This window comes from Pelophylax lessonae (genome assembly GCF_965119305.1).
Source record: "Pelophylax lessonae genome assembly, chromosome: 3".
NCBI lineage: Eukaryota > Metazoa > Chordata > Amphibia > Anura > Ranidae > Pelophylax > Pelophylax lessonae.
This window is the reverse complement of record NC_138770.1, coordinates 76,108,537-76,123,715: the sequence shown is the minus strand read 5'-3', so window position 1 is coordinate 76,123,715 and position 15,179 is coordinate 76,108,537. Positions and strand designations below refer to the sequence as shown.

At 48.4% G+C, this 15,179-nt stretch overlaps 1 protein-coding gene across 2 annotated transcripts in view; it reads right to left on the bottom strand.

The window, feature by feature from the left end:
- Positions 1-15,179, bottom strand: part of ASXL2 (ASXL transcriptional regulator 2) — a 145,766-nt gene that overhangs the window by 24,336 nt on the left and 106,251 nt on the right. For both annotated transcript variants that reach the window (XM_082249207.1, XM_082249208.1), the window contains one exon: positions 3,730-3,865. In XM_082249207.1, the coding sequence (XP_082105333.1) occupies positions 3,730-3,865 (136 nt within the window). The remainder of the gene's footprint in view (positions 1-3,729; positions 3,866-15,179) is intronic.

The window sequence follows — 15,179 nt, the reverse complement described above, 5'->3', positions numbered from 1 at the left end:
GACAGGAGAGTGTGACCGGCTCTCAATGGCGCCCGTTCACACAGCTCCAGGGCGGCCGCGGTCCACAATAAAACAGCGTCCAGTGCGTCTTCTGGTCCAGTTCAGGTGCGAATTCAGGCAAAAATTTGAACCCGATATGCACCTGAATTGGTAAACAGAGACGCACCGGACCCCCTGCTGTGAACCGCGGCCACAGCATGTGTGAACGGAGCCGCAACGCCACGTGTCACCTGAACATAATGCTATTTTAACATCTGGATTAAGGAGGAGTTTAGTAGCCCATATGTGAAACCTTTACATTTAAAAAAAAAACAGTAGGTTGAATGAAAAAAATAAAAAATAAAAACTTGATTCCCCCATCCATACACCTGATGTGGATGGGGGAATCCTCAGAGTGAACCATTGTATTCTAAAAGCGAGTAAACTTCCCCATTGTCAGAATACATTGATCAGTGCTGGTGGCTATAGCCTGCAGTGCTGATCAAGCAGAAAAAACAGACAGGGCGGTTGTACAGAAGATGATCGGTAGATCGATTTCTGTACAACCTCCCAGCTTATACATAGATGCAGATCAAAACTCCACCGGTACCTGCTGAACTGGCCACATTTCAATCGATGTATTGCTACCTTAACCCATGTGGCTGTACATACAAGGGTATGTCCCTGACACTTATGAGAACTAAAGAAGATGCTTGAATGAGTGTCTTAAACATTACAGAATGTGGAAAATGTCAAGGGGTATGAATACTTTTTCAAGGCACTGTATATCATGAGCTGGATAAATGAGACCTTTTATTTACTTATGGAGTCCTTAGTGGTGAACTTTTCCGAACTGTACATATGCCCCCTTCTCAGCTGTACAATGTAATGGCTTGCAGTGAGCTGCAGTCATAATAAAACCCCCTCCACTGGCAGTATTTTTTTTTTTTTTTATACTTATCCTTTACAAAATCATTAGGATGGTCACTTGAAGTCGCAGGGTCCCCTTTGCCTATTCTCTGGGATGGAAGATGCTCAAAGAGCCAGAGAGGGCTCTCTTCGCCTTTTTACAATGAATGCAAAGCATGGTGATACCCCCCATTCCGGGCTCATGACTTCCTGCACTCACTGTATGTCCTCAGTCCTCTAGGCTGAGTGATGCCGAGTGTCATTCAACACGGAAGACTGAGGGTATCTTGTGAGGTGCTGCAGGGGAACAGCTACAGACTAAAATTAAGTATAGCAGCCTGAGCTGCTATTATTTTTGCAAAGTGGATTCCAGACATTTTTAGACGCATGTTTTATTTGCAAACTGGATTACAGACATTTTTAGGCGCATAAAATAATAAACCCAGAATAGGGCTTCGTGCACACAGTCATACAGCATGCAGAGCCTGTGTACTGATATTCCCAGAATCTGCTGCTGCCACATACAGTATATTTTTAGGCTACGTTCACATGTGGGCATAGCGGATCACGGGCAGAATCCGGAATCATTGCAAACTCGGGTTATCTTTGGCTAATATTACAATTTGTTTGATAATCTAAATCATTTAAAAGTGACAAATATGCGAAAACATTTAGGCTACATTCACATGTGGGGCGTAGCGGATCACGGGCAGAATCGCCGCGATTCTGCCCACAATCCGGAATCATTGCAAATCACGGGACGCCTGTGCGATGCCCGTGATTTGCAATTGCACCCCAAACGCTGTGCGATGTTGCCGCAATTTCCGCCTGCCGAATCGCGGTAACATCTCGCAAATAGAATTGCGGGACGCCTGACGCCCAAAAGAAGCTCTTGTACCTTTTTTGGGCGACAGGCGTCCCGCGATTCTGTTTTGCGCGATGTTACCGCGATTGGGCAGGCGGAAATCGCGGCAACATCGCACAGCGTTTAGGGTGCCATTGCAAATCACGGGCATCGCACAGGCGTCCCGCGATTTGCAATGATTCCGGATTGCGGGCAGAATCGCGGCGATTCTGCCCGTGATCCGCTACGCCCCACATGTGAACGTAGCCTCAATGTTTTTGCATATTTATCACTTTTAAATTATTTAGATTATCAAACAAATTGTAATATTACACAAAGATAACCCGAGTTAATACAAAAAGCAGTTGTTTTTAAATAACGATTTCATTTATTAAGGGAAAAAATTTGTCCAAACCTGCCTGGCCCTATGTGAAAAAGTATTTGCCACCTAAATCTAATAACTGGTTGTGCCACCCTTAGTGGCAACAACTGCAATTAAAGTGGTTGTTAACCCACTTTAACAACTTTATATAATCCTCTCTGTACCCTGATTACAGGTGCTCCTGTCTCTGTGCTTTAAAAAAAAAAAGCCGCCTTTACCGTATTTCACAGCGGCTCCCGATGATCACGTGACCTGCTGGCTCTCTCCTTTCCCCGTCTGACAGATGCAGGGGGCGGGGCCGAGATTCCCTTGCTGACGTCAGGCGGGGCGAGAGGAGGAGAGAGCCGGCCAGTCACGTGATCGCGGGGGTTTGTTGTTTACAAGTTTTTTTTTCACTGGAAAATTACTTAAAATCCCCAAACATTATATATATATATATTTTTTTAGCAGAGACCCTAGAGAATTAAATGGAGATCGCTGCAATATTTGTTATCACACCGAATTTGCGCAGCGGTCTTACAAACACAATTTTTTTGGAAAAAATACACTTTTTTAAATTAAAAAATAAAAAAACAGTAACATTAGCCCAATTTTTTTCTGTAATGTGAAAGATAATGTTACGCCAAGTAAATCGATACCCAACATGTCATGCTTCAAAATTGTGCATGCTCGTGGAATGGCGACAAACATTGGTATTAAAAATCCCCAAAGGCGACACTTTTCTACAGGTTACTAGCTTACAGTTACAGAGGAGGTCTAGGGTTCAAATTATTGCTCTCGCTCTAATGATCGTGGCGGCGAGCTCTCACATGTGTGGTTTGAACACCGTTTACATATGTGGGTGTGACTTGTGTATGCGTTTGCTTCTGTGCGAAAGCTAACGGGGATGGGGCGCTTTCATTTTTTATTTTTTTTCCTATTTATTTGATCTTTTATTTTTACACAGTTTTAAAAAAAAAGTTTTGATCACTTTTATTCCCATTATAAGGAATATAAACATCCCTTGTTATAGAAATAAGCATGATAGAACCTCTTTAATGTGAGATCTGGGGTAAAAAAGACCTCAGATCTCACATCTATATTAAAAGAAAAAAAAAAAAAAAACTTTTTTCATGTTGAAAAATCCGTTGCTAGGAAGCAACGTATGACGTCGATCCGGTCCTCCAAAGCCATAGAGTGGAGTGGGGGCCATCTTGCCCTCACTCTACTTCCTGCCTGAGGGGACAGCGGACCGGATCGTTTTCCCCACTACCTACAAGTCTGGTAAGCGCAGAAAGCGACTGGGAAGCGGCGGGAGGGGGGCACCTCTCCCTGCCACCCATAAAGGTGATCCCGTGGTGAACCTGCCATTGGGACCACCTTTATGTTAAAGCGGACCGCCCGCAGTTTAAAAAAATACCAGGGTTATGGCAGCTATCAGTATTTAACGTCACAGTACTGACGTAAAACTGGGTGGGTGGTCCGTAAGTGGTCACTCTCCAGTTTTAGTAAATGACCCCCCTGTCAGTATGCCGGCTCTGGCAATAGTGACAGTTTTGTTCTAATTGGTCACATTGCAAATGAAGTGCCCGGATCAATCCTATCTCTAATCAGAAAGCAGACTTTGTGTACGTACTCTGTGCCGGCGCTGACTTGGATGCTGCGATATTGCTGGTGCTCTTCGCGGTTTTCAGTAGGAGGTGCTGGCTGGTCGCTACTGGCATCACAGCCCTGCGTTGCTGCTTCTTCCGCTGTTGTTGTTGTTTCAGGGCCTGCACAATGGACAACCACAGCACCATATAATAAAGGTTGCAGTATTTTACATACAATCATATAAAATAATAATACAGTGGAGGAAAGCTGCTTGGATATAAATCTGATGTGAGCTTTAGCTTGCTAATCTTGCACAATGACAGCATGTGCCACCCTTAGGAACTCAGCCCAACTCCCCAACAATGATTTTATAAGACCTGAGCATACAGACCTCCCCTTCCTGAATCCCACACTGATCTCTAGAAGTAGGACACCAACATGGAGATGTTTTCCAGTGGTGTTCTGACACTTTGGGGCTTTTTGGTTGTTTTTTTTTAACATCTTTTTTATGACAGGCTTGCTTGGAGAGAACATGTGGAGCCATAACATGCCAACTTTACCCGTGACTAGCTAGGAAACCTTCCTCGGTGTACCCCTCTGAAATAGGATTCACTTTGTAACACAGAGCTGACCTGTCCAACTTTAAGGTCCTTCCACACTTCGAGTCCATCGGCGGACTCCATTTTTCTCAGCAGGGGATCGATCCGCCGATCCCCTGCTGAGCAGGAGGATGGCAGCTCTGTCTCGACGCTGTGTGCGGAGACGGAGGTATCAGGTCCCCATTCTTCTCTATGGGGGAATCGGATGAGAACGGACCGCCTGATCCGATCCGATGGACAGATGGAAAATGGGGTTTCCATCCGCCCAGATTTGACGGACTGGATCGGATCGGATGTCAGCGGACATGTCTCCTCTGACATCCGATGCCCCATAGAGATGCATGGGACATCCGTTCAGATCCACCTGAAAAACTGACAGGCGGATCTGAACAATCCGCTAGTGTGAAAGGGGCCTAAAGCAGAACTCCAGTCTGCATCCATTTTTATACACTGGCTTAGTGGTTACCAATTCTGCCTTGTAGTACTGGGGCCTTCGGTTTCAATCCCATCTAGGACACTAGCTGCATGGAGTTTGCATGTACTCCCTGTGCTTGCGTGGGTTTTTCCTGGTTCTCTGGTTTCCTCCCACACTCCAAACGCATGCTGGCCGACCGCCTACCGCACTTTTACTGTGGTAGGTCGGCTCTATTGCATAAAACGTCGTACCTGTACGTTATTTTGTGCAATAGACACCGGGGGGGGGGGGGCGCACTCGTGCCGCTGGAGGCGCGATCGCACGCCGATTGGACACAGGTGATGCCAGACAGTGGATCCGGCAGACCTGATGTCCCCCAGCCACCCGCCAAATTGTTCCCAAGAGAGGCAGAATGGCGATCTGCCTATGTAAACACGGCAGATCGCCGTCCTGACAGGGAAGAAGATAGAGAGATCTTGTGTCTTCATCCAGTCAGAGCAACCCCCCCCCCCCCCCCACCCACACACACACAGCAAGCATCAGTTGGGCACACAGTTAACACTTTAAGCGTCCCTAATTTTAACCCTTTACCTGCCAGTGTCATTAGTACAGTAACAGTGCATATTTTTAGCACTGATCACTGTAATAATGTCACTGGTCGCCAAAAAGTGTCAGTTAGGTGTTTTCCGATTTGTTTGCCGCAATGTCCCGCTAACAATCGCTGATCACCGCCATTACTAGTAAAAAAAAATAAATAAAGAAAAATTCCAGAAAAATATCCCACAGTTTGTAGATGCGATAACTTTTGCGCAAACCAATCAATATACGCTTATTGGGATTTTTTTTTACCAAAAATATGTAGCAGAATACATGTTGGTCTAAATCGATGAAGAGATTTGATTTTTTACATTATTTTATTGGATATGTTTTATAGCAGAAAGTAAAAAAAACTGTAAAATTCCTTTCTCTGAGTCCTCCGACAGTCGCCGCCACCTCTAAGTCATCACTATTGGGTATTGATTTCTGCTCCGCAGGAGTAGCTAGGCATAAGACTTAGTCAAAAGAACAAAGACATTTGCATATACACACCCATGGGGGCTGTCCCATCTGGTCAATACCCCCCCTGCATTGAACACTCCCAACTCAGTTTGGTAGCATAGCAGTAAGTGTACAAGAAAAAACCCCAAAAGAGGGGCGGGAGCGGCGACTGTCGGAGGACTCTTTGTTCTTGTCCTTGTTCTTTGTTCTTTGTCTTTGTTCTTTTGACTAAGTCTTATGCCTAGCTACTCCTGCGGAGCGGAAGTCAATACCCAACAGTGATGACTTAGAGGAGGCGGCGACTGTCGGAGGACGTAAGAGAAATATTATTTTCAAGTGTCACTCTTTTTTTTGTTTATCGTGCTAAAAATAAAAAGCACAAAGGTGATCAAATACCACCAAAAGAAAGTAACGCAGAGCCGTATCGCAAGAAATGGCCTGGTCATCAAGGGGGTAAAATCTTCCGGGGCTGAAGTGGTTAACTGGTTCCTGTCCAGGTTAGCTCTAGTATGTGTCCGCATTAATGTAATCATGTGAGACAGGAACCCTAAATAGATTGCAAGCTCCTAAGGGCAAGCCCCCCACCAATTTTAATGCTGTGCAGCTTTCTTTCCTTATGTTAACATTAATGTGAAGAGAAGAGGGGTACATCTTCTGCGGTCCTAACACACTTCCTATGCTAGGGGGACACTGCTGCTCCTCACAAGGTGAAATAAAAGGAAAGAAAAAAAAAATAGAATTAATGCCGACAACACACTGATAATATGCATTAAGCCTAGAGTGGAATTGTGGTCAGAAAACTAAGTCCTGCTAGAGCACTTCAGGCTGGCCCCTTTCACAGGTATACCTATGTAAAAATGAGTGTCTATACCAGGGATCCCCAAACTACGGCCCTCCAGCTGTTGTGGAACTACACATCCCATGAGGCATTGTAAAACTCTGACATGCACATACATGACTAGGCATGATGGGATTTGTAGTTCCTGAACAACTGGAGGGCCATAGTTTGAAGACCCTTGGTCTATACTGTTTAAAACCCAGGAATACGCTGTCTCACCTTACTCTGCACATGCTCAGTTGCTCTCTATTTTTCAGCACGGTGCCGAAAATCAGAGCCACTACAGGTCAATCTGCTGAGAGCCTAAAGATTTACTGCTGCTCGTGCTCTCTGGGCTTCAGTAAAATGGCAGCATCTAGCAAGAAGAAGAAGGAACAATGCTGGAGGCCATTTACAGCACACAATACTTTTAGTAGCATAATTATTAATGTGGAATGTTTATTCCTCGCTAAAGAACATCAGTTTTATTCAAACTGTTACGGGTAAAGTTTTGCTTTCATTTTTTACTCTTGGGTTTCAGCCCAATTCTTGTACATCTCAGCATATCCCAGCAGTACAACTCTGTCCCCTACAACATTAGAAACTGGTGCACCCACAATGCTGTCATCCCAATAAATCACACTGACTAATTGGTTAGCACTTATGCCTGGCAGCACTAGAGTCGTCGCTTCGAATCCCAAACACGACACTACCTGAATGGAGTCTGCAGGTTCTCCCTGTGCCTGCATGGGTTTCCTCCGGGTACTCCTGATTCCTCCCACACTCCAAAGACATGCTGGTAGGTAAACTGGCTCTAGTATGTGTATGTATGAATGTGAGATAGGGAACTTAGATTGTAAACCCCTTAAAGGACAGGGACTTATGTGAATGTACAATATATATGTAGCACTGCCCCCTAGAGGACTGCTGAGAATTGCACTTTCTGGATTCCCCTGGGTTACCCATAGCAACAGTCTGTGGAAACTTATCACTTTAAATGCTTGGCTCAGACAATGAACAGCCCAAGGGATTTGGTTTTTTTGTGTTTTATTTAGAACTTGGATAGGAGAAGGGATGAGTGGGATACTCCAACTATGAACTATGCACAATTCTGCGGACAACTTATTGTAGTGTGTGCGGCAAGACCGCTGCTTCACCTTGCCACTGAAGTGAAGATAGAAAGTTACTCTTCAGGGTCTAACTTGGCACCCTCTTTCCCACTTGCTGTGTGTGCTGAACTCCTGTCCATTGACACTTAACTGGAGCGGTCCCCTTCCTGGTCAGACCCCTGGCAAGCTTCCCGGTACTCACGGACACTGTTTTTCCCAAGGTTGCCCTGCCTCAACTCCACTTTTCAGCTTTCCTGGACCTCCTGGCTCAGCACCACACTCCTGGTTCACTAGGCCGACCGCCTGTGACCACCTTCCACAACAGACAGGAGTAGAGACAGCCGTCACCCTCCTCCTGGGACCCGGCTTCCCGCCCAAAGACACCCTGTCACATGTGACCTTGGCTTATATAACATATCCCAGGATGCACCACTGTTTGTGCCAACCCACTGGGATAGTTACAAAGCCTTTGTGTCACTGGCTGGGTTTCCTCCACTGTCCAACAGGCTCCCCTATTGGATACAGTGGGGACACTCCCTCAGACCAGATGAATCACACCTGGACACATGCAACAGGCAAAACTACTGATTAGGCTCCTCTGATAAGCAGATGGGAGCAGGCTATAATTTCCCCTGATAAGCAGGCAGAGCAAACTATTCTCCTTCCTAGCACCTATCTAGGAGGGTGCTACATCTATTTAAAGCACTGCATAAATCGATAGCAATATATAAGTACCTGTAATAAATAAATAAAAATAAATCACATCCTATTTATATTTTTGCACTGGAGTGGGTTACAGAAAAACACAATCTGCATTAATCTGGAACCCACAGCAATTACTAATGTGTAAAAACCAAGATGTAATACATTTTTTTAACACCATGATTTTCAGTGACATTCCTTTTTCAGTGGGAAAACACATTTCGTTTGCATTACGGAAGTAAAAAGCATTGGATGATTCCAGCACAGCACTCTGCTGCCACCTAGTGTACAAAAATCAGTATGCACGCTGAAATATTAGTATACTGCATCTATACACTATCTACTATTCAGAAGATTTAGAACTATGCACAAATACTGTTAATAATCTATATATGCCTGAAAACATTTTAAGGAAGAGAATAATGGTGTCAAACATAATGTCACTGACAACCTGGATTTGTAGGACCACATACATAGAAACAACAACACACCACAGTGGTGCAGGGTTATGTTTGAGTATATACATGTACTATGTGCTATTAATGAGAAAACTGAATTTTTGTAAAATCTTACCTGTAAAATTCCTTTCTCTGAGTCCTCCGACAGTCGCCGCCATCTTCATATTCGTCACAATGGGGGTATTAGACTTTGCTCCGTAGGAGTAGCTAGGCAACAGAATATGTCTATATTAAAGCTTTTAACATATCCCCACCCCAGGGGGTGGTCCCCTCAGTCTATACCCTCCTGCTTCCTGTTTCCTGCTTCAGTTTCAGTGGAATAGCAGTAGAGTACCTAAACCCCAAAAGAGGGGCGGGGGCGGCGACTGTCGGAGGACTCAGAGAAAGGAATTTTACAGGTAAGATTTTACAAAAATTCCGTTTTCTCTTACGTCCTCCGACAGTCGCCGCCATCTTCATATTCGTCACAATGGGGACGTCCCAAAGCAGTGCAAACATGAGGGGTGGGAAACGCAGCCGCGCCTAAAGGCAACGCAGTCTCCACATCAAGAAAGTAACCTTACCAAAGGAAGGAAACCAGCTGGGCAACACGAGAAAAAATTTGCTCAATGGGAGCAATAACCCAGGAAAAAAACAAATAACCCAGGGATACAAAGAAATCCCAAACAGCCCAAAGGACCAAAACCAGGGACCCTAAGGGACCGCCGCACTAAGAACCTTGCGGCCAAAGGAAGCATCTGCCGATGCTTGAACATCCACTCTGTGGAACAGAGTGAAGGTGTGCACGGTCATACAAAGTCGCCGCCCTACACACCTGGGCCACAGAAGCCCGATGATGACAGGCCCAAGACGTACTCAGAGATCTGGTAGAGTGTGCCCTCACAGGCATAAGGGAAACTTTTCCCCGCAAAGCATAGGCCTGTTCAACGGCCTGTCTGAACCAATTGACGACGGCAGAAGCCGACGCCGCCACGCCCTTCCGAGGACCCCCGGAAGGACAAACAAAGAATCCGACTTGTGAAAAGATTCAGACGATTTTAGGTAAACCCTAATCGCCATGAACAGCATCCAAGGAGTGCAACACCACCTCCTCCGAATGTTTAGACTTCGCGCAAGGCGAAGGCAAGACAATGTCCTCATTGAGGTGAAATTCCGAAACCCTCTTCGGAAAAAAAGAAGGGTTAGGTCGCAAGACCACCTTAACCAAGTGATTGACCAGATACGGACAATGGCAGGACAGGCTGCCAGCTCCGACACTCTGCGAGCCGAATTGATCGCCACCAAAAAAGGTGACCTTCTAGGACAACATAGACAACGAGATCTACCCGATCCGTTCAAAAAAGAACCATGTTGTAACACGGACAGAACAAGATTCCAGTCCCAAGGAGGCAGAGGCACCCTCCTAGGAGGGACCAGATGCCCCCGAACAAAAGTGCCAATCAAGGAGATAGATGCCATAGGACGTTGAAAAAAGAACGGCCATCGCAGACACCTGACCCTTGATCATAGCCAGCGCCAAACGCTGTCAACACCCTTTTGAAGGAAGGACAACACCCCAGACACCGACCACGGGCGAGGTGAAGACCCCCTGAACTCACACCAGGCAAAATAGGCCTCCGAAATACGGTAAAAGACCTACCCCGAGGAAAAAATTCCTCGCGTCGATCAAAGTGTGAATGACCTCAGGGGAGAGGCCCCTATCCCTCAGGGCCTCGGTTTCAACAGCCAGGCCGGCAAAGCCAGCGACTGCAAGGCAGGATGAAATATCAGCCCTTGAGACCGGAGATCTTCCCGAAGAGGCAGACGCCACGGGGCGTCGACCGCCAAATGCACGAGGTCTGCGTACCAGGACCGGCGAGGCCAGTCCGGTGTCACAAGAATCACCGTGTTTTGGTTCCGAGACCAACCTGCGAAGGAACCTGGGCAGCAATTGAAACGGTGAAAACGCATACATCAGTCGGTACTGATGCCACGGAGCTACCAACGGGTCTGACGCGTCTGCCCGAGGATCGCGTGGCCTTTCCACGAACCTGTACACCTTGCTGTACAGACGAGACGCGAACAGGTCTACCTCCGGAAGACCCCACGTCGCGCACAACATCTGGAGAACACCCGGACGGAGGGGCCATTCCCCCTGGTCCAGGGACTGGCGGCATCAGATAATCCGCCCGCCAGTTCTCCAACCCCTGGAATGTGAACCGCCGATATCGCCGGGACATGCGTCTCGGCCCAAGACAGAATGTCGGCCACTTCCCGAGCCACCCCGGCCCTCTTGGTGTCCCCTTGGCGAATGACGTAAGCCACCACCGTGGCAATGTCCGTCTGCACCCGAACCGGACAGCCCTGCAGCCTGTCCGGCCAACGTTGAAGGCAGAGACTCATCGCACGCAATTTCAGAATGCTGACCGGAAGGGAGGATTCCCCCTCCGACCAAGTTCCCTGGGCGGACAGAACGCCCAGAACACCACCCCAGCCCGACAGGCTGGCATCCGTGGTGACCACCGTCCCTGAGAGAGGACAAAAAGACTTGCCCCCTGACACCGGCGGGGACAGGAGCCACCACAGAAGAACCCTTCTGGTGCGATGGCCCAACGAAATCCGGATCCAGAGATCGCGGTCGCCCGTCCCACCTGGACAGGATCTCCGCTTGGAGACCCCGCGTGTGAAACTGGGCGAAGGGAATCGCCTCGAAAGCCGAGACCATCAATCCCAGACATCTCATGCACGTCCGAGTGGACGAGGACGGAGCGTCCCTGAGGGACCTGACATCCTTCCTGAAGAGTCCTGAGTTTGTCGTCCGGTAGGAAGACCTTCGCCTGGACAGAGTCCAGAACCATTCCCAGGTAAGGGAGACGAACCGATGGGCACAGCGCTGACTTTGGAAAAGTTATCGTCCAACCAAACTCCTGCAGAGACTGCATGGTAACGGACAGAGCCTTCTCCAGACCCTGGCTGGTCGCAGACCGAACCAGAATATCGTCCAGATACACTAGGACAGAGACGCCCTGGGCTCTCAACAAAGCCAAAACCGGTGCCCGCACCTTGGTGAACACCCGTGGAGCCGAGGCGAGACCAAAGGGCAACGCCACAAATTGGTAGTGATCCTCCGCTATGGCGAATCGAAGGTACCTCTGGTGACCCTCGAAATTCGGGATGTGAAGACACGCATCCTTCAAGTCGATGGAAGCCATGAACTCCCCCGGAACCAGGGCAGCCACCACCGACCGCAGAGATTCCATGCGGAACTTGCGCACCCGCACAAAGCGGTTCAGCGCCTTTAAGTCCAGAATCGGATGTACCTTGCCCTCCTTCCCGGGCACGGTGAACAGATTGGAATAGAACCCCCGAAACCTGTCCCGATGAGGCACCGGGACCACCACTCCCTGAGCCCTCAGGTCCTGCACCGCTAGATGCAGATCCCGCAAACGCTCCGGGGACAGTAGAAGATTTGAGGGAAAAAATCTGCGCTCCGGCCTATAGAGAAACTCGATCTCGTAGCCAGATCGAACGATTTCCTGAACCCACCTGTCCCGAACCCGGGACAGCCATGGCTGAAGGAAACCGAGCAAGCGTCCCCCCACCCCAGAGTCGGGTGAGGGCGCCCCTTCAGGCCGCACTGTTGTGGGCCGCTGAACCGGACTGGCCGGACTTTTGCTTACCAGTCCACGGCTTCTTACCAGGAGCCGTCTTAGCCTTGTGGGATTAGGGTAAGAGCGTGCTCTTACCACCCATGATCCCCCTAATTAACGTATCTAGGGACTCACCAAAAAAGGCGAGAACCATCATAGGGCAGATTAGCCAAGGTCTTACGCGAAGATTGGTCCACCGACCAACACTTCAACCAAACCAAAACGGCGAGACAATACCGCCACACCATGTACACGTGCAGCCAACGGAACCATATCCAGGTCCGCATCACACAAATACATGACACCCTGGTGGATTTGATCCACCATATCCAAAGTCGCCTGGAGGGCAGAATCAGCCACCAGGACGCGATTAAGCACCTGCGTCCAGCTCGCGACAGCCTGGGCCGCCATAAGTGAAGCAAAAAAAGCTTTCAGCATAGAACCCATAATAGAATAGGTATGACGGGCAAGGGACTCCGTCCGTTTGTCCGTGGCATCCCGGAACAACGGGATATCCTCAGCAGGAATCGCAGTGGGCTTATTCAGAACCGCTATCGCGTGATCCACCGGAGGTGGGACACACCAACGCCCATCAGTAGCGGGCGTAAAAGGATAGCGCAGCTTAAACCTACTTGGTATAGCAAAAGGCTTGCGTATATTACGCCAATGTTCCTTTACAGCGCATTGAAAATCATCAGTGCAGGGAAATACCTGCGATGTTTTGCGTCTTTTCTGCGTCCCATAAGCCGCCAAGGCAGCAGGAGGACAAGGTTCATCCTGTAAACGCAGTGTTTGCTTGATAGAAGCAACCAATTCATCCATGAGTGCAAGCTCTTCAGACGAGCCAGGGGGAGAAATATCAACCCCCTCAACCTCAGCCTTCATTTCTGACCCTACAAGGTCCAGGGAGGAACGGGACCCCGACAAGGAGACCCCAGCAACAGCAGCCCCATCACCAACACCCTCTGAATCAGAGGAAAATGAAAACTCTGGGCCTTTTTGAGGATTGAGCAGCCATCAGCAATTGCACCTGAGTCGCAAGGCTAGCCACAATCGCAGCCAAATCCCCCCCCGAGGGGGAAAACCGCAGTCCCCTGGTTCCCACCAATGTGACAGGAAATTTGCTTTCCTGAGAATCCATGCCCCAAAATGAGTAAAATAAAATGGGTGACCGCCCCTTTAAATAAGGCGCTGCGAACGTAGCCCACCGCCACACAAGCACACCTGCACCAGGGACCCCCACAGGGAGAAGTTATACTCAGGCAAGGATACAGAGAATAGAGGGAAAAAACCTGGAGAGACCGCTGCTGCTGCTGGCCAGATCGGTGCTCCTGTAGAAAAGGAATTGCTGATATTCAGGGCGCTCCATTAAAGCCTATGGGAGGCTACAAGAAAATGGCCGCCATGCATGTGTACCATGCGGCCGGAGCGAGTACAGCCAAAACGGCACCGTTTGGCGCCGAAACCGCCGCTCCCCCACCTCATGAAGGTGGAATAAAAATACACCACATAGTTATAAAGAACATGGTGGACCGCCGCAGCGGCGCTGTAATGTGCCCCAAACATGATAGCATCAAGTTCCACAGCACACAGCCGTTCACACACTCAGACTGACACAGAAGTGCAGCACAGCCCCCCCTCCTTGCAGCCCACAGCATGCAGTGTGAGAGATAGGGAAACATCAATAGTGTGAACACAGGGCAAGGTAACAGTCCCAGACTGACACCCCCCAGACAGACAGGTCCCCACATGAATACACTTACCTCTTACATGGCGTGGGGGACCCCCACAGGCGAACAAGCCGCTGTACATGAGACAGGGAGAGTCGCATCCAGGACGCAGCAGAAGGTGGGTTGAGAAACCGCACAGCGTCCAGTGAGGTAGCCACCTCACCCTAGCATCCCTGCACGGAACAGGGATGGGTCGTTCAGAAAACTCAGGAGCGGTACCTGACTGAACGCTCGATGGCGGGCTGAGAAGCCACTGACCCACAACCTGCGACCAGGGGAGTCAGCCCGAGACGCAGCCCGCATTATCTTCTTCATCCGAAGATCTAACTATTGCTGGTAAAAATAACAGCTAAATAAAGAAAGAGAGAAAAAACTCAAATAAAATAAAAAAAGAGAGAAGGCTGAGACAAAATGCCCCAGCATAGAGACATCCAGCTACTCCTGACAAGCTAGACATTGAAACTGAAGCAGGAAACAGGAAGCAGGAGGGTATAGACTGAGGGGACCACCCCCTGGGGGTGGGATATGTTAAAAGCTTTAATACTGACATATTCTGTTGCCTAGCTACTCCTACAGAGCAAAGTCTAATACCCCCATTGTGACGAATATGAAGATGGCGGCGACTGTCGGAGGACGTAAGAGAAATACTATTTATTCATTGTATTTTGTTACGACTCAATATGTGTATATGTATTAATAACCATAATATTATACATTGATTTTTCATCACCTTATAGCTGTGTGCTTCATTTAAAGTCCCAAACCTCCCTCCTCCTTTATCTGTACCAGGGATGGAGGCATATGACTCTACCCAGTCATTGCCTCATTTAAAGACCCACCCATCCACCCTTCTGAACTGATATAAACCAAGTGACACGGTCCTAGTGTATACAGTTTGTCTGAACTTTCACATTCAGGAAAATTGGAACACGCACGCGCAAGGCATCGGTGTTTACAAAAGTACGGCCATATATAGCCATGTCCCTAAATGGTAGG